The following is a 24,062-nucleotide window of genomic DNA, read 5'->3' as shown; positions in this document are numbered from 1 at the left end:
AAAAATTCCTCTAGCAATAACCTAAAATCTATTTATGAACAAAATCAATACATTTATACCTTATGAAAGCCATATTTAAACTTTCTGTTAATGTTTAGCCACATAATAAAATTAAGATAAAGCCTTAAATAGCTATAATTAATTTCAAATGATTTTTAATGTTATTTAATAAAAACATACCTCATGTTGCAATTTCACTAAAAAATGCACCTGACCTGGCTGGCACGGTGTTTCGGTGAAGTGTCTTACTTTGTATAATTTTTTATTATCATTTATTTTTATTTTAACAAGCGATTTTATGCAAAGCGACATCCTGTTGAAAGGTAAGACTTTTATTTTGTTATTGTTATGTGGCCTTTTTGTTGATTTCAATCAGAGAGACATCAGTTGATCTTGTTGTTAAATTTCATTTTAAACCGATAATATAGTTGTTAATTTTAAAGGTCTACACTAGAAAAATGTCATAAACGCGTTTTTTACTAATCGTCAACTTCTTGTCTTTGAATACTTATCGGGTTCTATCCATTTATTAGTTTTTGTCGGGTGCGAGACTTTTATTTCATGAAATAAATTAGAGCTTTTATGTTGTAATAGCAGATCGCTCTTGGTCGCTGGCTTCGCGCTGGTGTATGAGGGAAGCGCGTGCGCTCGGTGGGCAGGTAAAAACACACACGGAGCGTTGAGGGAGCGGCGCTGGTATGTTTGTGATTCCGAAAAACAAAAGCACTCACACCACCTCAAAAAAGATATCGTTTGACTTAGTTTGGACGACATTTAAACTTAAATATTACTCGATGTGAATGTGTTTTTGTGACATACGAGCTTGTTCGTAGCATTAGCAGCAGCGCGGCGTGGTGAAGAACACAAGTTAGCCGAGCACGTTAGCATTTGTGTTGTGCGGTACGCATTTATACTGTTGTGTTTCTTTACCTCTGCCTAACGGACTGTACGGTTGTGACGGCCGTGTGTCGTTTTATTTTGAATGTAATTAAACGTTATATTTTAAAATATCTCTATTTTGTTGAGTTTGTATATGTCTGTTGCTAAGGTGCGAGTCGTGTTAGCCTCGTAAAATCACCCAACAACTGCGCTCTGTTTGTTTTAACGTTACTCAGACGCGAAGGTCTTACAGGGATCAATTTTAAACGGTTATCGCGCTTATTTATGGTTTGTTGTAACAACAATTAGCGCGGTGTCTCAACTTAGCGACCTGTCTACCTAGACGGTACGTTGGGTCTGAGCCTATGTTGCCCCAGAAGCAAACTAGCCAGGCAATTCGCTAGGTTTTGAGACGCAGCCCACAAGAGTCTTTGTTCTATTTTAGTGGCCAGCCATTTAATGTCACACGACTTAAAAATCGTGTCTTATTTCAAAAACAAGTCGGAAACAACATTTTAACGACCGAGTTGGTGTAAGTTGTAAAAGGATCTCGAAGGTTTTATTTTAGTATTTTGATATAAAAACTTTAGGCTGCTGCAGTGTCTTATTGAGGAGGACTAGTTAAGACTGATGGGTTGTTTATGTGGTGTTGTGATGTCTGTGAAAGCAGACATGTTTTATTTTTTAGAAGTGGGGTTTGGGTGGGTAGGCGTGGGAGTGAATGGTCTAGGGGGTGAGGGGGTAGTGTAAGCGGACACCGAGCCAGGCCATGTTTGCCTGGCTATATTTAAGCGCTGAGCAGATAGGAAGGAGTGATAGTCTTAAATTGGAAGTACAGTGTGGAGTTAAACTAGCGTCTGGCCTGCTCCACCTGTCACAAACTCCATCTTACAGAAACATTTTTTATGGTATGCATGTGCACAGATGTAATGGATTCTCTCTTGCTTCTTTTTCCTTCCCCAGACTTTTCTATTTTGTACATACATTATTTTGTATATACTGTTTATGATGACTTCAGTGGTCACTGATGCTGCCCGGGGCAATCGGGACAGAGCCCTACCACAAACCACACACACCTCACAACCACAGAAACATATACAGGTGAGCGATCTGGTGCTCTCGCACATATAATGCAAACTTGCATATGTGCACAAATGTACACAAGATGGTGAGTCTTTTAACTGTGTTAAGGGACTTTAAATTGTGTTGTCTTTCTGTAGGCCACAGCAGAACAGATGAGACTTGCCCAGGTGATTTACGACAAAAATGATGCAGATTTTGAGGGCAAAGTCCAACAGGTGAGCATTAACAAAATTCCAAAGTCGGGAGTTAATTTGGCTAAAAGTTTGTGCTGCATTCAATAATGAAAATGTGTCCTTTATAACATTTGTCATTTATGACCTTTTTAAACTAGCATTTTTCGGGAATCAAGAACCTGCCAAAGTAAATGTAATGCACTATTAATTGGCATCAGAGTGACACTACAGAAGAAATAAGATAAGCTGAGTTGTGACTTTACAGTGTAAGGGGGAACAGCTTGCATCACTGTAAACGGGAACGTTTTTATGCGGTTCGGCTCTTTGTTAACACAGCAACAGTGTTTTGGGGTCTTGAAGATTGAGGTTTTAAAGTGCATGTTTTTAATAACGCCACCTTGTCATTTCTGTGTAAATTACATATGCAGGAATTTGTGATAACTAAGAATGCTCCGATCAGGATTTTTGCAGCTGACGAGTACCGATTTCTTGTCATCAGCCGATAACAATTCTGATTCTTTAAGCTGATATGTACTGTAGCATGATTTTAATAATATCCAGGGATGTGATTTTCCATGTAAATACGGATTTCATTCTGAACCGGGTGGGATGACTTGTCTAAATCACGTAAAACTGATGAATTTTATTTTTGTGATGGTGGGGAGTGCACGCGTTGTTTGTAGAGGCGCAGTGTTTTTGTAGAAGTCGCCGTCGTTCGACACAAATGTGACCTGAAAGAATTTTATTGGAATGGATCGGAACAAATGTATGGACAAACATACTCCACGCTTGTAAGTCACATTGGTCTACTAGCATACTGTACGCTAAAACTGCAAAATATTGCATCCAATACTGTTAATTAGGCTTGTCGCGATGGTCGGTGAAATGGTGATTACCGGTGCTTCAGCCTCTCACCGGTTAGATCACTTGCCCACCGCGACACCGTCTTTCACCGTCGTTTTGATATTTTCTTGTAATTAAATCATTATTTAATAATTAAAATTATTTTCGTTAGAGAGAGCAAACACTAACAACTGAATGTGTCTGCTGCTGCCTGAATTTATCGGAGCCGAACGCACGTCACATCACAGAGCAGCAGGTGTCAGATTTCATTTACTGTCAGAGTGTGCGAGACAAGCTGACTGACCAGACAATGGCAGAAGCCGCTTGCTTACTCGTTTTTGTTATAATATACATATTTGATGTTTAAATTAAGTGAGCTCGTTTTGTTGTTGTGTTTTACATCAAGAAAAATAATAAACCCATCACAGTGTTTCCGCTATATACATTCAACCGTGGCGGCCCGCCACGACTAAAACATCCCCGCCACGCCTGTGGTTGTGAATAGAAGGGATACAGCAAACGAAATCCGCCGGATGAGCACTGTTTTATCCTAATCCTTCACCCAAACCCAACTCTAAACACAAAATTTCACAGGATTGTAGGAAGTATTTGTATCTCATTTAGCCAGAGCCATTGTTTTCATCCTAAAAATCCTACCTCCAAATCTAATACTAAACTTTTCGGCATTTTCTGTATCCCTTCTAGACAAAACCCACGGCGGCAGTTCGCAAAATAAATAAAGCTACTGAAATGTCCGCCCTGCCAGACTGGCTGTCTTAAAAGAAATACATTTATTTGTGGATTGCGCGTTGTTCACTCATTTATAAATAAATCTCCTAAAATATCACAATTTCCTCCATGGGTTTAGTTTCATGCACAAATCGATTTAAATCAACAGATGATGATTAGGCTACGTCTCTGTTTTGAGAAATAATAATAAAATAAATAAGCCTACACGAAATATGTTATAATTATCAGATTGACAATACGAATTAAAAAAGTATTTGAGTTGCTGTTCTTTTTTTCTGACGCGCTGTTAAACCAAAGCAGCAGAAAACACGTTGTGTTTTTAATTATTTTAAATAAGCACAAGGTTTTCTCTTTATTGTAAGTTTACACAAATAAAAAATACACAATTTACAGTTTCGAATGTTATTTTACTTTTATCTGTATGGCAATAAATTAAAGGTAATTTAAGTTGCAAGGTCATCACGCGTATGCTGTTCACAGGCGCATATACACGGATGCAGCGCGGAGCTGCGAGAAATGACATGATTAAACTTTCGATTTAACATATTACGAGGTTTTTGGACATTCATTTGGAATCACTGTACTCATATTATCAACTTATCTGGACATTAGTTATTCAGAATATAGGCTATAAGCGCAGCGCGCTGCTGACCCCTCAGCTGTCAGTCAATCTTCTGTGCTTTAGATCGACACTCACAAAGTTTCACATTAAATGATAAGATGTTTGTCCAAAAACAAAAGGCTAAACACTGAATACTACTTAAATGGGACTGCAAGACATTAATAGTCGAATCTGTTTGTAACTTACATTATTCCCGTGGAAGAGAAGGACGTTGGTAATAAAAACTGGAGGCAGACGGTGAGACTGTTTCATCTGTTTTCAGACGAAACAACAGGGTCGGGGTACCCGCGGGTGAAACTCCTAATATTTGATGTAACAGGTGTAATAATATTAACGTGCTATATGCGTTGTAGATCCAGGTCGGGACTCAATAGGCGAGAGTAAACTGCGGGTCTAATATCCAAGACCAAAATTCGACTGGATTCCGATAGGTAACAGTTTTTAAATGGCACCGTGCTTTGTGTTTAAGATCTGTCTGCGAAGAGCATTAAAGGTTTCTATTTAACTGCGCGATTTGCGGTGTGACCGGGTCGGGGTCTTTATGTCAAACAGGCCGGTTGTGGAATAAAATTTCTGCTGATGTCGGATGGCTAACTGGTCGGGTGTTCTGTCAATCACAGCGGTGCGGATTATCAACAGGATTGTGCGTGACTTTGCAACCGCTCTGTAACGCTAAACACGAGCACGAACTTTTACACTACATTAAAACTACAATGAAAGATCCGTATGAAGCTATAAAACTTACGTATTTTTTAAGAAAATACAGTTTAGATCAAACATAGAAAAGCAATATGCTATATATATAAGAAAAGTAAATGACAGCATGAAAATGATAAAAAATGCATGTTAGTTTACTGTAGCCTATTTTTTACATTAAAAAAAAAATGTACATTTATAATCATCATGGGCGCCCCCTGCCGCCACAGCTGGAAAAAATCCTAGAGGAAACACTGCATCATTCTAGCAGCACTTTATGGAGAAGTAGCCGGTTGCACTTAAGTAAACCAGCTGTTGCACTCGCATTGCACGCAAATTCGTACGCAAGCGCTGCATTTACCAACAGTTGCGGTATTCAAAAGTGAAAGTAAAATGAGCACGTCTGCATGGGCATTTATAAGCCCGGTATCACCGGGTTTGTCACGCGCTGATTAACCGGTGGGAAAATTCTGTCACCGCAGCAAAAATAACTATCGATGTAGAACGTTTATCATTTGCATGTGCATATAAACCTAGCAAATGTTAACAATTTTGCAATTTTAGACTATTTGAGTGCCAAATATGCTAAAGCGAGCTGTTTTCGGTGTGCATAGACATGCACACACATTCATGGACACAAACTCAAAAGCTTGCGCACGGAGATTTACATTTCAAAAAGCCCGCAAACACAAAATTTCTTTGCGCTTGACAGTAGATATGCACACATTATCTTGTAATAACGCAGTCTTGGCAAATATTCTCATAAAAACAGTTTTTTATTTTAAGGGAACAGTTCAGATAGAAGTCAGATGTGTCAGTATGGATCTGCACTTATCCGGTCTTAAAAGAAGAGTTCCTGTTATAATAAATGCTTATGTTTGTGTCCTTACGTTGGTTAAGCTAAAGAAGACAAAAGGAAAATCTTTTTCTTGTAGCTTTAAAAGTACTAATTATATTTTTTTATAGAATAAAGTTTTATTATTCATTTGATTATATTTCTGTACCTGTAACTACTTTTAGACTTTACTCTGTGCTCTTTTCTTTTTTTTATGCTTGGGATTTCTTGATTTGTTCTTTTTATTTTGCCCTATCACTTTTTGCTGATCTGAGAATGATTTAACCAATGACTCAAAACAGTAATGTAATTAATTTAACAGGACTATATTGTAAAATGATGTAATTTGAGCGTATATGTAGACATTGAGGTCCACCCTATTCCGAGGTCCACTCAGTTAAAAAAATTCTGGCCTTGCCACTGATAATAGATTACTGCAAAAAGTAAGGTTGTATAGTATTTGGTTCCTTCCTTATTTTTTGTCCTTGGCCAATCACATGCCTGATTATCGCTGTAAAGGCAAAGAGAGAAATCAAAATTTGCAGGATGCACATAGGCGACTGATTGTAAAATAATTGTTTGTGAGACCAACTGGGTCATTTAATGCGTTGACCGACAGATACCGATCTGTGGGTTGATCGATCTAAGCATCCCTTGTGATAACGGTGACGTCATGCACATGTTAATTCAGTCCATAGGCATGTGCGAGTATAGCCAAAATAAGAAAGGTGGCCTACAGAATGGATTTGTGCTGCTCAAGATACTGAGTGTATTAACACTTCTCCCAAAAAATTACAAAATTTTGCCACTTTCTACTCCATGGTCACCTACCTCATCGTCCGTCTGTGAAAATGCGTTTTTGCCGTCTTGGTTTTTTGTATTTATCGCTCAGTAGAAGAATGCTTATGTGCAAAAGCGTGTGGGGTAAGGTAGCATCGCCATCTACTGGCATGGCACCCATATTTAGTTAATTTTTGGACAGTTTTGACGTGTGTAAGTGAAGAAAAAAATTGTATGTGTAAATGTGTATAAACATAGCCATTATCAATTAACCCAGCCTGTTAAATATTCAATAAACTGTACACAGAAACACTAAACGGTTAATAAATCCCAATGAAGTGAAGTCTGGATCAGAACCCAGGGCTCCAGACTGCCACCAAATGGTGGCATTTTGCCACCAAAATTTGAGAGTGTGCCACTGAATTTTACATCCAGTCACACATGTGCGACTAGTTAATTTGACTTTTTTTTGTGATGTGACACTGAATTTGAAACAGCACATTGTACTTTCTGCATCTATCATCAGAGTATTTACTAGTAATACAGTGGAAATTTGTAGAAATGTGATTATTTGATTAGCATGTTGATTTACGGTGTTCCCCTAAATTTTTGGTTGCGCCCTTAAATATTTCAGTTGGGGGTCATTACATACTGTTTGATTCCTGTCCTTTTTGGATTTAACGTTTTATCGGCTAAGCGTTTTTATTTTATCAAATCTTTTTGCATTTGTGTCGTAGCTCATGGAGGTTGCAGGCAAAACTCAGGACGAGTGCATGGTAGCCCTTCATGACTGCAATGGAGATGTCAACAGGGCTATCAACTTCCTGCTGGAGGAGGTCACCAACAAGGTACTTGCATGCTGCAGTTGATCCTGTTTTACTTGTTTGTGATTCATACAAGCATCTTGTGACCGTATTTATTATAGCAAGTAAAACCAGATTGATTTCTAAGGCATTTAATTGAACTTTCATTTCTTACTAATCTGCCATAGTACAGGAGCAGTTTTGAGTTTATTAGACCTTGCCTGTGTTTTAAAACATTCTTGTAATACTTGTTGCAACTTATTTCGCAGGACTCCTGGGAATCAGTCGGCAAGAAGAAAAAAGTTGGAAAAGAAGGGACACCGGCAGAAAACAAAGAGAAAAGAGGAGAAAGGGAAGGAAGGGGTCGCGGGGGTCCAAACAGACGCGGCAGAGGGGCAAGCCGCAACCAGGAAGGTGTGTCTTTTTGGGCGTTTATCTCTGTGCATGTCTTTACTTGCTTTTATGAGGTTTTCCCTAGGGCTGTATAAGTTTTGATTTGCATAACGTTGTTGTGATGGCGTATTTACAATAGATGTTTCATGGAAGCGTTTAACGCTCGTTTACTCTGTTTTAAGGACGGACAGAAGAGAATGGGTTTGATTCAGCTCTAGGAGAGAGGGGAGGAGACCGTGGCCGTAGAGGAAGAGGGCGAGGTCTGTGCGTTAACACAAATTTAAAGACTTTTTTACACATTTACTTACCATGCTGTCCTAGATGCCTAGTGCACCAAATAACAGTTATTAATAAGAATCATGCCATGGAAGACATAGCTTTGTTTCTTAGTCTTAAATATGCTTTTTAAAGGGATAGTTCACACAAAAATTAAATTGTCTTGTATTACTGTCATGCGGTTCCTGTATTTCCTGTGAAAATACTTGAATTTCAAACAATGAATTCAATAAGGATAAAATGTTGATCTTTATGTACTTGCATTGTTTATGACAAATTTTTATTTTTGCGTGCACTGTACCTTTTAAAGGGATGTTTACAGTATATTAGGGTTAGCATGATAATTATATTAACTAATAGCCGATAATGTTTGTCGTAGCACATGCACTACAATGTTAATCACAAAAATGTAGACCTCTAGTTTACACTCACCTGACTTCATGAATCGTGCTGACTTTCTGAGCATCACTGAATGTTTGGATCTATTGTAATTGTTGGGTATGAGTCTTTTGATTGTACTCAATGTGAAAAGATGCATCTTAACATCATACAGTCACTAGTGAACATGGTTCAAATATAGATCTTGTCTACTGTTTGTACTGTATGGGCAAAGAGTGTCTGATGGTGGTCTGTTAGCTGTTAAGTCATATCGGGCAGGATGGGGCCTGTTCCTGTGTTACTATTTGTGTCACTGTAGAGTTTGTAGGACACTGCATGTGATGGATGTGTTGGTTAAAGCGGTTGCAACTCGAGAGGAAACAGGCATGTGCTAAATGTCATCTTATTAAATGGGGTTTATATATCACAGAAGCAAGATCTTTATTCTGTGAAATAATAGTTTAATCTATGTAGACATCGAGTGTGGGCATTTTTGTGTTACTGTCGTGATGTCACCTACTTTCGACCACCCACTTTTTTGTAACCGTTCCCATTCAGGGTTTGTTTCATAAATCAGATTAGCCAATCATAACATTTGTTATCTACTACATATTGGGATAGTAATAGAAAAAAATAGGTTGTTGAATTTGTTTCAGGTCAAAATTTTCAGTTCGATTATTTTCAGAAAAGTTTGCCCTCCATCGTAACTTTCAATGTCATTTACTTTTTTGCAAATTGAAACTTTGCAATCAGTTAGATAAACATGGAAACCAATGGTCAAACATGGGTTAGTGAAATTTGACATGCTGCAAATAATAATCACATTGGATTTGAACAGATAAATGAATGAATAAATGATAGAATTGTCATTTTGAGAAAATAATTTCATTAGTTTTTTAAGGATAATAACTGATGCATGCATGTGGTTTCAGGTGTTGGAGGCCGGGGAAGAGGCAGAGGAGCTGGAATAAGCAGGTTCTCTCAGGGAATAGGGTGAGCATTGGGTCTTTATTCCTCCCAATCAGTAGACTTCCGCCAGTGTTTCTCAAACTTTTCGGCATGAATCTCTTTGTGCCCCCCAAAGAAAATTCAGGACATAAAACAATCTCAAACTTAGAATTTTAATTAAACAAAACAGTAAATGATACAGTGTAGTGCTGTTGGTTAGTAGCTATATTTTTCAGACGTTTAATTACACAGAATTTATGATAAAATAATGTATTTTATAGGGATCAACAATGTTTTTTTTGGGGGGGGGGTTTGCCGATACAGATTTTTTCATCAGCCTTAGCTGATGACCGATACAGGCTGCCGATTTTCTTGATCCGATATTTGGAGCTGATACTGCTTTTGCTCACTCAATATTAGGGCTGTCACTTTTTATTCGATATTCGAATATGCATTCGAACATGACGTGAAATATCCGTATTCAAACTATAAATAAACCATCCGGTTTTTTAAATGCCATGTGTAGCGCATTTTTTACAGTAACACCTCCTAATAGGAAGGAGGCTGAGAGTGAGACCGACGACTGCAACTGTGCGCAAGAGAGGGAATCAAATTGGACTAAAATGAACCTCATGTGCATGTCAAGATAGAATTATAGTTTGTATATAAAATGACATATTGTTTATAGTGTTAAATATTATAGCAGAATAAAAAGCTTGTGTTAATACGTTCGCATTATGAAATTAGCATGTATGAAGATAATTTCATCATTTTTACAACGCAATGTAAACTTTATACTAAACAACAACAGCATTCGTCTTGTAAACGGATTTTAAATGATCATGTGCTGACTGTCGCGCGTCACATAGACGACAGAGTCAAGTGAGATCTGCTTAACTCAGCGGCAAGTTTAATTTCATCTCAAGTATCAAAGGGTTTGTGCTCTCTATCATTGAAAACGGGCAAGCAAACAGCACGCGCAGGGTTAATGTACTTGTGAATGACGGCTCACAAACGCGCGGGATAGGCTTTGTATAAGTGTGCTTGTTGTCAATGACAGTTCTGGTCACAAACACGCTCAAGCGCGGGATATGTGTGCTTGTCAATGATGGGCATTAAATCCGTGGAATTCCGCTGAGTTTTCTGCCGAAATCTGCGGGTGCGAAATCCGTTTGCGTCTGCCTATATACTCCTGCTGCTATTTAAGTTGTCACGTTATTGTTTGTAACTGTTCTGAATCATTTTTATATATATATAAGTTTGTTATTCATAAGTTGTTAACCTGCTGTTTCAAACATTAGGTAAAAAAGTAATCCAGACAACCCTGTGTATGACTGTCACTGTTAATAATTTTGTGATCGAATCTCCATTACGGTGGGTTTTTGATGCGCGTGGGGGGGGGGGGGCGGCGCCTAGATATTCGAATATATTCGGATACATTGCATGATATTCGAAATCCGTTCGAATTTGATTTTTCTCAAAAGTGACAGCCCTACTCAATATACATCGTAAAATGACCATGATGATACGAAATGTTACAAGTCTCAATTTAAAAGGGAACATTTATTGAACTTAAAAAAAAGAAAAAAAACGATATTTAACACATCGTAAAAACAGGTGAGGTAGAACAAGTAAAAGTTAAATACTGAAAATAAATATTTAAGCATGAATAATATAATTACACTATTGCACACAGTAGCAACAACAAGCAGCATAATAAAGTGCACACTGTACTATTCTTCATTTTAAAAGTAACCCAACTATTTACAACCTAGTCATTTAATGCTTAGGTCTAAGTTTAAGTTTTAAAGGCAGGGTGCATGATCTCTGAAAGCAAATGTTGACATTTGAAAAGACCTAAACATACACGCCCCACCCAAAGTGAATCTGAAACATTTAGCCATAAAACTCTTTCTGGATCAGTCTTCTCACTACACAGCCTTCATTTTTTCATAGGACGTTTAACCCCGTAGACTTCAGCGGCTCTGCTGAAGCGGGAGAGGCTGGAACTGAAACTACTGAAGCAGCAGGTGAGTGCTGTTTATCGATTCAAATCCTGGGTGCTCTTCCTTACGGAAGTCTGCTCTTTAAAGCTTTTCACATAATCGTATCCAAAGCCATTTTCATTGTTGTACAGATCCCAGTGGGAGCCAGTTTTCAAGTGTAGTATTGATCACACAATACAGATCAAAATGCTTTTCTGGGCTTTGATTTATGTAGCACATAAGATTCTCCCTTAGAAATGATAGATGTATGCTGTTTTTGATTATAAAATGTATTTTATAATTATTCATTCAGGAGCCTGGAAGGACACCGTGGAAGACTGGGCTGCCGAAGACTGGAATGAAGATGTGAGTGATCTCATGAATGTTGAGATGAAACTGGAAGACTTGACCAAGTGAAGCCAATGTATAATGCATGTTTTTCTTTTTAATAGCTGTCTGAGACCAAAGTGTTTACTGCCTCCTATGCTACTGGCTCCAAGAACCACATGCAGCCTGGGCAGGGGTGAGTACTTGATGTGGTGATCTGCCTTAAAGGTTATAGGTTAAGGTGATAGTTATACAGGGTGTCCGCGGGGTTTTAAAAAGTATTAAAAAGTGATAAATCAGAATTGTCAAATTTAAGGCCATTAAAAGTGTTAAATTTGGCTTAGAGGTATTATTTTTTTCCAAAATAGGTATTATTTTTTCAGACTATCAGGTGTCCTATTCTGATTGAAATTCTAACTGCGTTCGCGTTAGTTTGTTTAAATATGGGCTTTAGCATATCTGGGCACATAATCAAAGATCTCTCTGGGATGTGATCAAAACCTGTAGTGGAGCCAAATCACGTTCCTCTCTCCACTGTAAGCGTTCTGTAATCGCTACGCACCGGATCCACTCCGGGTTTTCTGACTATATCACGTTGAGGTAAAACTTTATTTCAGCTAGCATGGTCAAACTTATAATGCAGGAAGGCTCCGATGTTTTGAAGATCGATAAAGGAGTAAAAGACCAGTGGAGATTGACTTGGCTTAGCGAAATTATGAAGATTGGCAAGCCTTTCAGTTCGTGGGCTAAGAAAATCAAACAGCCAGGTAACTTGCGTGTCTTTGCACAATATGACTAACTTTAGGGGTCCTGTATTTTGGGGGTAAATGATTTCTCACGTACGCGATCATCCGCGTCACGTTTTTTAATGCTATGCTGATATAGCCAGTGGCTGGTACAACGGGTTTGTTTAACTCGTGGGTAACTTCATGTGGTGCCACAAGAACCAAGAGGCAGATGACATCCAAATCCCGTGAGAGTGATTGACGAAGAATCATAAGAGGAGACTGCTTCCGAAATGCTCTCGCGGGACTTTGATGTCATCCACCTGTCGGTTCTTGCAGTTGCATTTGCATGTGGTCACAAAAACGTAACATTTGTACATATATTTAAGCACAGCAGTTTAAAAACAAGTGATTTTAAGCCATTCAAACACAAACAACAGTGCTAAATGCTTCCGCTGTTTTTGTGCCAGATGAGCACGCAAGCCGCGCATGCGTTTCTCATTGAGCTTGTGTTGTACGTATTTTTGCCGCTTTATTGGCCTTAAATAACACACATGCCTCAAAAATCCCATCTTTGCAAATCTCCTCATATAAACACGATCATTTAGGTCTTAGGAGAAAAGTAAACAGCAGAAACATTGCGCTTAAAATAGCACATCAGCTCTGCCTCTATTGTAACATAATATTTTGTTAATAAAGGTACAGTCATTCAATTTACAACTGTCACTTTACAACTATGGTTACAGACATCCTGTGCGAATTGTACACGAGTTTGACTCGAGTTGCTCGTTCAGGGTTTATATTCATACATAACGTTACTGTATTAGAGCTGTGACTGTAAGCTGTTGTGTGAACAGAACAGACCCTGGATTATTCGTTTGTGTGTACTGAATAATATGATATTAAAAAGTTGTATTTGTTCACATTATTAAATGCATTATATAACATGAACAAACAATGAAAAATATAGAGTATATAATCATTAATTAATTCTTGTTTATGTCATAACAGTAATTGACGGTAGTTCATGGTGCATTCACTAAGTTAACAGTTTTAACTTTGATTAAAAAAATTATTAGTAAATGCTAAAATAAATACATTAACAATTAATAAATAATTAATAAAAGATTCATTAAAGGTGGTGATATTCATGTTTTCTTTTTATATAGTGAGTTATTTAGCTGTTTTGCCTTCATCTAAAATGCCCTGCAAACTACAGCTACCTATATGCCACATGAGACTTTAATATAGAATTAATGGCAAAAAAATTCTCCTTAAAATGCTATTGGTCTCGCCTACATAAAGTGTTAGGTAAAGGAATATGACTTGGCCTGGAAAATATTTCAGTCAGAAGAATTTTTTTCACTTTAATCCATGTCTATTCTTTTTTGTATGTTATATATGTCAAAATCTGTGTAAATAATAGAAACGTCGCTGATCAAACCCTTGCAATTCAGTGTCGTGATGGTTTTAAAAACTATTCTGAAGGTAGTAAAAAAGGTATTAAAAAGTAGTAAATTTAACTTAAGGATTGCTGTATATACCCTGTTATAACATATTTCATATCCATATAAAAATCTTAAAGGAATGGAGAAGGTCATTTTCAAATAAGTTGGCTTCAGGCAAAAATGTCTCTTGTACAGGACTGTACAACTTTTATTGGGTTTGGTGCATTACACTATAAACGTGTTATAGAGTTGCCAGTAATTGAAGATGACATTTCATCTCACCCAAGATGTTGGGTTTTGATTTAGCTTGTGCTGTTTCCTACTTCACTGCATGAAATGAGTATTGCCTAGTCCTAAACAGCTCTATATCATATTTAATGAAATATTCAAAGAGCATTTAAGAAGATTTGAAACCCAGAAGCATACTTTACCATTAAATAGTCAGATATTTCATCAGTGAATATCCTTGTAAGTTTACGACAATGTCAAAAATCAGGCCATGGGCATGTTTGGATCTGTGGACTTGGAGCACATCCATATTATACCAAACACAGACCATATTGCAACATTATATTGCTTAGCCATATTGCCGCTCAGGCGTTCACTTAACCCTGCCTCATGCATCAGAAGGTTTTTACGAAGGCAGATAAAGGTGAGTAGTCGCGTAATTGACTTCTCCTTTTTGCAATCACGTTGCAAGTTCTGCACTTGAGCTGTCCACCTCTGCAAGCCGGCCAGAATGCGACTTACCAAACGCACCCAGGCAAGATACAAAACAATCACACTAGTCAAACGAACCAGGCTTTGAGGGTCAAACGTGTTTTGGCGCTTTTGGTTTGGACGGCGTGAGTGCGCCCTTAGGTGCTGCTTTAATTTTACTAACAATGTCCAACAGAGGGCATCCTCACATACTGAGGACTCATAAATGTAGTTTTAAATTTACATTCATTCTGTCAGTCCTATTACAATCCTAAAAATTTGTGTTATATAAATACATTTTAATTGTAGTTTTTGGTGACAAGTATGTTTTCTCTGCTCCTCAGGATGGATCTGGGCTCTCTGTTGCCTAAGGAGGCAGAGGGCGACTCTGACCTGACCGGTTTCGATCCGTCGTGCCCTGACACTCTCACCCAGAGTTTGGTGTTCACCAACTCGCAGCAGCACGGCAGCCGAGCGCACACGCACAGCTACGCCTCCGCTGCTGCCGGCACTTATGCACACGCTGCATCGGTGAGCACACACACATACACACAAAATGACATTTGCATAACATTTTTACTTTTACTTTATGGGGCAAAATACTCGAGACAGATGCCAATCAAGGCAAAATAGCTGTTTAGCAAATGTTTTTAGTATATTGTAATTAAACGGGTATAGAAATATATTTTATTCAAATTGACAGTGTATGTGTTATCAGCTTTTTTATCCAAATGAGCTTAAACCCTTTAAGTTATCGGCAATGTTGTATATATTTACAAATTTTATGTATTTTAATACAAATGAAGGGAATTTTTTCTGTAGATCACTAAATGCGTCACTAAAAGTGAACACATTTTTATTTACCATCTGTTTTACATCTAGTCCATGCTGGGATCCAGACTTCCCCAAAATGATGTACTGAAAGCGGAACCAATCTGCGCACCCCGAGTCACCACTCTGTCCAATCAGGTCCACCGGGGAATGAGCAATGGCACCACATCTGCAGAATCCATTGCTCCAGTTCCCTCAGAAGCCACACCTGTGACTTTCAATGAACCAAAGGAGACCCCTGTTACAGTAGCTCACTGTGAGTATTAACAAACACTATAAATATAAGTGTTACACCCCCTGGTGGTTAGGAGGTATGGAACGGGCATACATAGTAATTTTTAAAACACAACTCTTTAAGTTTGGCTTCTGGGAAATAATGTTGAGAATAACACATGGACATCAAAATGCTCAAAAAGTGGTTTGTTTATTTACAGTGTAACCAACACCGCTATTTACAGTTATATACAAGAAGAATAGAAATTGTTAAGGCCACAGAGTTAAAGGGATAGTTCGGCCAAAAATGATGTTAAACCCATGATTTACTCACCCCAAAGCTGTCCAAGTTGCATATGTCCATCGTTTTTCAGACAAACACATTTTCGGATATTTTAGAAAATGTTTTAGATCTTTCAGTTGATTAAATGCAATGTTACGGGGTCCACCCATAGGCCACGACCTTCGAGTCCAAAAAAAAGTGCGTCCATCCTTCACAAATTAAATCCAAACGGCTCCAGGATGATAAACAAAGGTCTTCTGAGGGTAATCCGCGTGGTGTTTGTGTAGAAATATCCATATTTAAAACTTTATTAACGAAAATAAATACCTTCCGGTAGCGCCGCCATCTTAGACTCCTCTGTATTCAGGAGAGAGTATTAGCGTAGTGTACGCACTTTTCTTAGTGACGTATGACAAATTCGGAGGGCGGGGGCACAGAGCAGCAGCAGAGTAGCCTCCGTAGGCTGCGTAAGCACTCACCCTGAATGCGGACGCGACTAAGATGGCGGCGCTACTGGAAGGTAGTTATTTACGTTAATAAAGTTTTAAATATGGATATTTCTACAACAACACCGCGCAGATTACCCTCAGAGGACCTTTGTTTATTATCCTGGAGCCGTTTGGATTTAATTTGTGAAGGATAGACGCACTTTTTTTTGGACTTGAAGGTCGTGGACTATGGGTGGACCCCGTAATATTACATTTAATCAACAGAAAGATCTAAAACATTTTATAAAATATCCGAAAATGTGTTTGTCTGAAAAACGATGGACGTATGCAACTCGGACCGCTTTGGGGTGAGTAAATCATGGGTTTAATTTCGTTTTTGGCCGAACTATCCCTTTATCTCTGTGGCCTTAACAATTTCTATTCTTGTATATAACGGTAAATAGCGGTGTTGGTTACACTGTAAATAAACAAACCACTTTTTGAGCATTTTGATGTCCATGTGTTATTCTCAAAGTGCCAAAAACAAAAACAGGTACTTACTAATTCCCCGCCCAGCTAAACTAACTAAAAACAAAAACAGTAACTGAACATCTTCAGCGTTCAACACGCCATAACTTAAAGGAACAGTATGTAAGAAATGTATATCAATTAATCATAAAATGGCCCTGATATGTCACTAGACATTAAGAAATAATTTTCATTTCAAATACTTATATCACTGACAACAGTGCTCTGGCCAGGATATTGTCATTTAAAAAGTGGAGTTGCAGCCCTCAACTGATGTTTATGTTGTCATGTTGTGTATAAGCCACCAGCTGTGTGATTGCAGTACCAGTTTTAGCCACAAGATTTGTGATTGCAATACCAGTTTTGGCCACAATCCTACATACTGTTCCTTTAAGCTACCCTAACTAAAAAAACAAAACATACAGAGTGGCACTCGCTCCTTCCCTCCTGGGTTAAACAACACTCAAAACTGCGTGTTTGCAAGGTATAGGTCACGTGACGTACTTCCCTTCTTTTACTCCGGGCTGGTAAAGTTTAATCCATTTTACATGGTCTCTCTGTTAACAAAAACATACAAATGAACCACCAATAAACAGCAACAGTAGCAGAGCACGCACACAAACACAAAAAACTGGCCAAGCCTGTAGCTAGCTAAGCTCCTTCCTCCTGCATCCGTTCTCTACGAACCCTTTTATTAGCAGCAGCTAATAACTGGGACTGTCCGGTTATTGGGCACAAGATGTGACCAATCATGGTACCTTAAGACAGAGGAGACAGAAACAGTAGAAAGAAACCTCACAGCAAACAATAACATAAGAGAAAAAACATTACGAGCACGTAACAATAAGAAAGTGGTACGGTTGGTTGTATAAATGCCAAAGTCATTTCGCGCGAACGAGGCGGAAACGCGTCTTCTGCGCCAAACGCCTCATCCGCGCCGCGGCACCTCCAGACACGCGTCAGTGCGTCTTCACATTGACTTAACATTGAAATTACTCGCGCTTCACGCAGCATAAGGATTCTGTGACTTTCCTTATTTCTGGTCATATTTGCAAGCATCTTTGGTTTTACATGCACACTTACAGGACTAGATAAACATGCAAGACTCTCATGCATCCATGTGCATTTATGAACAAACCTTTAATACATGACATGCAGTAACATTTATATTCTCTTATTATACTAGTGGACCTGAAGGCTCAACCTGACCCGTCCCCCATCCTCAGTCAACTGACCCAGCATCAGAACTCATCACTCCAGTCGGACCTGCCGGCTCAGGCCCGTGACCCCGCCCCACTACCCCCATACGATGGTCCCTCTCCATCACTGAAACCCTTTTCTGAGCCTGTCGTCACCATGCCTGAGCCTGCACAACCCAAAAACATCAGACCACAGAAACGGAGAGTGCCCCCTCCCTCAAAGGTAATGTATATCCGCTGTTCCTGTTTGATAGAGCATTGCATTAGCAGTGGAAAGGTTTATGGGTTAGGTTCCCAGGGAACACGGATACAGATAAAATGTATACCACAAATGCATTGCAAGTTGCTTTGGATAAAAGCGTCTGTGAAATGTATCTATAGTGGCATTCGAGTATGGCTGCCAACTCTCACAACTAAAGTCTTTTTCATGTTAATGAACAAGTGATTATGTCTTTCCGCTGCCAGATTCCCTCTTCTGCTGTAGAGATGCCAGGCTCAGCTGATGTCTTTGGGCTGAACGTGCAGTTCGGTGCACTGGATTTTGGATCGGAGTCCACTGTGGATAATCTTAACCAATCAGAAACCAGTTTTCAGGAACCCGTGGCTGCTCCGCCTCAAAGTCAGAGCAGCCTGTACTCCAAACCCAGCATCAGGTCAGTTTTTTATTTATTTTTGGCAATCAACAGGAGAAAATATTTTTCTGTATTTACACGGATGCATAACCAGAAGTTTTCTCTTTCAGTGAATCCGCTGGTTTGCCTCCAGCAGTGATTGAGTCCAGTTACCCATCACCCTCTCTTGGTTTACAAAGCACTACTGCCCCTGCCTTGGCTTCATCTGCTAGCAGAGCAGACTCCACTACCACCACCACCACCCCTCTCAGCGTATGTCCATTATCTTATATAATGATGGTCTTATTGAAGTTAGTATCACTGACAACTAAATCGGTTTTTTTCTGTTCACGGACAGAATGGATTTGGTGAAATGAGGACGTCCAGCGCACAGGACTGTAAGTTGAAATCTGCATTACACTCAGGGTCAAGTAGTCTTGTCAGACCAGCTGTGGATTATTTTAACAATGAATGTGTTTACTCTTGTAAGCATTTGGTTTTCGACCACGTGTTAATTTAACCTCTTTATGCGTTCGCAGCTGTCATGTCCAACACCCCGCAACCAGTGACCACAACTCTCCCCAGTGAAAACAGCTTGTCATCTTCATCACTCTCATCATCTTCATCGACAGCAGCGCCTGCTCTCAACACAGCTCTTAGCAGGTACTGCCACTCCTTCAAGTTTCCATCCAATAAAATATTCATGAGAGGAAACAGACGACACCTTCCAGGCGACGCCATCAGTCTCTTTATGCACTAATAGCCCGCTGTTGTTTTTGTTTATCAGTCATGTGAGCAGCGGTACTTCTCTCGGTTCTTCGGTGCCCAGCAGCTCTTCCCTGAGCGTAAGTTTTATTCAGTTTTGCACATTTTCAGGCTGTGATATTTGGATCAGTACTAATTGAATGTAAACGATTCCTGCAGTCTCAAATGGGAGGTGATGTGAGCACGAGCCTGCCCGCGTACCCCAGTTCTGTGTCCAGCACGGCGGTTAGCTCAAACGGACTGGGCGCTGTAAACCAGAACCTCAACGCAAACGGAACATCCGCTCCCTCTGCTGGCCGTATTGCATCACTGCAGACCACCATGACCACCAACAGCAATTCTGGTCAGTCCCACAAAAAAATGTGGTGAATTGTTTGGTATTATCGAAAGATTTGCACACAACGTTTTATAAGGTTTAAAAAGTAAAAAAAAGTTCTTAAAGGATTAGGCCATTTTCTTAAAAAAAATCCAGATAATTTACTCACCACCATGTCATCCGAAATGTCTTTCTTTGTTCAGTCGAGAAGAAATTATGTTTTTTGAAAAAAACATTCCAGGATTTTTCTCATTTTAATGGACCGCAACACTTAACAGTTTTAACGCAGTATAAAATTGCAGTTTCAAAGGACTCTAAACAATTCCAAACGAGGCACTTTTAAATGCACTTTTAAACCACAACTTCTCGTCTTCCTCCGGTCCTGTGATGCGCCAGCGCGACCTCACGCAATACGTCATCACGTCAAGAGATCACAGATGATGTATCCGAAACTACGCCCCAGTGTTTACAAATGTGGAGAAAGAGGACCGTTCTGACTTTGTTGTATGTTGAATGATACTAATTAATGTCTTTGTGTCAGTTTATTGTTTAAAATGGTCCACAAATGTGTGTTCATATGTCTAACACGTGACCTTTCTAGGTCATTACACAATTGCATGAGGTCATGCTGGCGCGTCACAGGATCGGAGATAGACGAGAAGTTGAGGTTTAAAAGTGCATTTTTTTTCTTGTCAAAAATGACAATCGATTCACTAGATAAGACCCTTATGCGTCGTTTGGTATCGTTTAGAGTCCTTTGAAAATCAGTTGAAAAAACTGTGAAGTGTTGAATTAAGTGTTAAGTGTTGGGGTCATTAAAGTGCATTAAAATGAGAAAAATCCTGAAATGTTTTCATCAAAAAACACAATTTCTTCTCAACTGAACAAAGACAGACATCAACTTTTGGATGACATGGTGGTGAGTAAATATGAAAATGGACTAATCTTTTAAACTTTTCATAAGAACTTTGATTGTTCCTAAATAAAAACAAAGAAATTGTATAAACTACATTTCCCCCTATTTAGAAATCAGTCATTGTATGTTTTAACAAAAAAGCAAAAGCTTTTTCTAAATGCTATCTATATTTCCAGGTAAAGCTCCTCCTAATTTGGCTCAAGGTATCCCACCTTTGCTAGCCAGTCAATACATCATGGGGCCTGGTGGGCTTCTTCCTGCTTACCCGGTGAGTGTTTTTGGCTATTTGCTCTCCAGATACAGGACGCAAAATAATTTTGTCAACATTATTCGACATCAGTATCCTTCAGATTTAAGACTGAAGTTTTTGTTAGGCACAGTACTTTTGACTTCTGAACGATCTCTTTGATTCTCTTTTGTCACGTAATTAATAAATAAATAACGTTGATTATTTTTGTCTCTGATCTTCTGTATTTCTTTGTGTCTTTGTAATACTAAAGCCGATGTATGGATATGAAGACCTACAGATGATGCAGTCCCGCATGCCTATGGTAAAGATTTGATAGCCAATCATCTGTTTCTTCCCCAACAGTCAGAATTTGACTTGTTAGCAATGCCTTGCTTTATGATGGTTTTGTTTTAGCATAACAAAATATTATAATATAATGCATTTAATAGTCATATAATTATAATAAAAATAAAAAATTCCCTTCCTCAGGATTATTATGGAATGGCCTTTCCTGGTACGGCACTAGCTGGCAGAGATGCTGGATTAGCAAGCAATCCCTACTCTGGTAAGATCCACATCAGCTCTGAATTATTAAAAGTGGCAATTACTGACCTTTTTCTTTCAATTGGAAATAATACTGGATGTGGCTTTCATCTTTTTTTGTAAGATTTATAAAAGCCTAAACCATTAACCAAACCAACCCAATCTGGGATAATTTGCAACATTACAATCTTATACGTTTGGTTTGAAACTTTCAAAGTGTTGCCAAATCTTCTACCCAAGACTACTTATTCCTTGACGCATTGTGACTTACAAAATGTTTACTTTCAGGTGAGCCCACCAAATTTGGACGCAGCGACTCAAACTCCCCTGCTCCTGCCACCAGCCTCTCTTCAGTGCCCCCGTCGCAAACTCAGAGCACCGTCCCTCCTCAAACTCAAGGGCCGCAGAACCCGGGCCAAGCCCAGCAGGGCCAGACGCAGGCCTTCCTCAACCCCTCCTTGCCCCCAGGTTACGGATACACCAGCCTGCCCTACTACCCCGGTATGCCAGGAGTGCCCAGTGCCTTCCAATACGGTCACACCGTCTTCATGCCTCCCGCATCCACAAAGCAGCATACCATGGGCCCGTCCAGCCAGTACCAGCACCAGGCTGGATACAGTCAACACGCATACGGACCAGGTAAAAATCTGTGTAGGACTAAGTATGGGCTGTAGGGTTTCTTACATTACATTTAGAGATACACCGATTGCAATTTTCTTGACAGATTCCGATTTTTCTGTAGGTTTGACCTGTTTTCATTATAAAATAAATTAAATATTAAACATTGCACTTTCACCCAAACTGCAAGAAATTAAAGGATCTTCTTCTTTCGAATAGCTCTCAAAATAAAGTGACCACTGGCAACAAAAAGACTGGCTTGTAATCACACCGATCGGTGTGTCTCTAATTACATTTATGCATTTGGCAACGTATACGTTGATATGCGTGTTCCTTTGGTTGTAGCCTCATGCAATATTATTAGGATTATGTGCATGCTTGTTGGTCTGAAAGACCAAGCATTTGCTGATGTGATATCTCATGCTGTCTGCTAAGGTTTCGATGAGCTGTCACAGGCTCATGCCGCAGGGGAATATGGGAAGGGTGGATATGGAGGCAGCTCCCAGTCACAGGCCAAAGCTATGAGTAACAGCACTGGAAAAGGTAAATCTTCCTCTTTATAAGATGTGTGCAATGACATGTTGTATATTTCAGTTCTAGCCAGTTTGACTCTGAAGTATCTATAGTTAGGGATATTCGATTACGTAGAATTAACACAAAATTATAGTCTGATCTATTTGTGCATCCATAATTTAAGAGTTTGCAGTCATTTATGTATACTTGTGTTTTTTTTTTAAAGCACCTGGACTATCTGGATCTGCAAGCTCAGACCTTACGGGAACAGTGTATAGCAAGGCTCAGGTAGATGGCACTCACTTCTTCTTGAAGGAAAACAATGCCCTAGTGTTTATAATTGATCATTTTATATATTACATACCTACGTTTCACTGCAAGATGTATCCTGTGTTTAACCGTGTATGTGACCAAATAATTCGGTCAAGGCCATCATTAATCTTGTCCGTCTTGTCTGCCCCTGCCCATAGACATTTGACAAGCAGGGTTTCCCTACAGCAGCAGCTCCTGCCTTCAGCCTGCCCTCAGCACTGGGAGGAACCGGGCCGCTCAACCCCACAGGTGCCCCCGGCTACGCCCCTGCACCTTTCTTACACATCTTACCCCATCATCAGCAGCCCCCTTCACAGTTACTTCACCACCACATGGCTCAAGACACACAGGTACAAGCAATTTATATGTGTAAATGTGTTGTGCGTGTGTGTGTATATATAAAGCTTAAAACTGAGTACATGTGTTGTGTTTCATTACAGGGCCAACGCAGTCAGTCCAGCAGCATGCAGAAGAATCAGGGCAAGTCCACTTACAACAGCTCTCCCTACTGGGCTAACTGAACATTTACTTTATACTGTTACTGAGAGATTGAAGCCCAAATCTGTGTGGTCACACTGTCCAGCCTCTGAGATCGAAAACATGCACACACGCAAACACACGCTGTACCAGTTCTCCATCGCCCCCCTCCAACGTTCTCCTCTAATTCTTTCCATTTTGTTTTTCCTTCTCTGAATTAGGTTTTTCCATGTAAGATATTTATGTGTAAGTATTTATATATACTGTAAATGTTAAAAAGCCGAACATGAGATATGGTCGCTCCATTTTATTTTTGAAGGACTTTTTTGGTTTTGTTTACTTTTTAAAAACCGCAGAGATGTAGCAAAAAATAAATAAAAGAAAGCATTTTGAGGAAAACTTACTGAAATTGTGATGGAGTTGACACAGTGGAGCTATTGGGTGGGGGTTTCACCCATTTAAACATTTAAGGGTTTTCACAGACATCAAGAGCGTTTTACTCTTGAGCCCGTCCCTTTGAGGATTGTTCTTCTGTATACAGTGGTTCTTAATTTCTGTCATCTAACAGAGAAAAACAGTCCACAAATTTTATATTTTACTCTTGTTCCCCTCTGAATAAAAGTTCTGAGCTATTCAA

The 24,062-nt window shown here is 39.2% G+C and overlaps 1 protein-coding gene across 2 annotated transcripts; it reads left to right on the top strand.

The window, feature by feature from the left end:
* The first annotated feature begins 576 nt into the window (after positions 1 to 576).
* Positions 577 to 24,062, top strand: ubap2b (ubiquitin associated protein 2b). Of its 2 annotated transcripts, none has more exons than XM_065247540.1 (27): positions 577 to 696; positions 1,843 to 1,980; positions 2,100 to 2,177; positions 7,399 to 7,509; positions 7,734 to 7,878; positions 8,040 to 8,117; positions 9,444 to 9,504; positions 11,416 to 11,489; positions 11,758 to 11,810; positions 11,897 to 11,967; positions 14,988 to 15,174; positions 15,526 to 15,730; positions 18,113 to 18,348; positions 18,591 to 18,778; positions 18,868 to 19,009; positions 19,095 to 19,134; positions 19,276 to 19,399; positions 19,524 to 19,581; positions 19,661 to 19,844; positions 20,910 to 21,001; positions 21,234 to 21,284; positions 21,452 to 21,527; positions 21,794 to 22,144; positions 22,559 to 22,666; positions 22,863 to 22,924; positions 23,107 to 23,298; positions 23,389 to 24,062. In XM_065247540.1, exons 2-27 carry the CDS (start codon positions 1,885 to 1,887, stop codon positions 23,467 to 23,469), a joined length of 3,144 nt encoding a protein of 1,047 aa, XP_065103612.1. In that variant the 5' UTR covers positions 577 to 696; positions 1,843 to 1,884; the 3' UTR covers positions 23,470 to 24,062. The 2 variants fall into 2 exon arrangements, with proteins under 2 accessions (XP_065103612.1, XP_065103611.1); XM_065247539.2 differs by having other exon boundaries at positions 608 to 659.

The sequence above is a fragment of the Paramisgurnus dabryanus genome, chromosome 11 (genome assembly GCF_030506205.2).
Source record: "Paramisgurnus dabryanus chromosome 11, PD_genome_1.1, whole genome shotgun sequence".
Taxonomy (NCBI): Eukaryota; Metazoa; Chordata; class Actinopteri; order Cypriniformes; family Cobitidae; genus Paramisgurnus; species Paramisgurnus dabryanus.
This window is presented reverse-complemented; position numbering and strand designations above follow the sequence as displayed.

What these genes read in the sequence shown, in the direction of transcription:
- ubap2b (XM_065247539.2), top strand. Translation starts at nt 630, where the DNA reads ATGAGGGAAGCGCGTGCGCTCGGTGGGCAG. An exon ending in CCGTAGAGGAAGAGGGCGAG is followed by an intron (nt 8,118 to 9,443) that starts GTCTGTGCGTTA and finishes ATGTGGTTTCAG; the next exon opens with GTGTTGGAGGCCGGGGAAGA. An exon ending in CTTATGCACACGCTGCATCG is followed by an intron (nt 15,175 to 15,525) that starts GTGAGCACACAC and finishes TTTTACATCTAG; the next exon opens with TCCATGCTGGGATCCAGACT.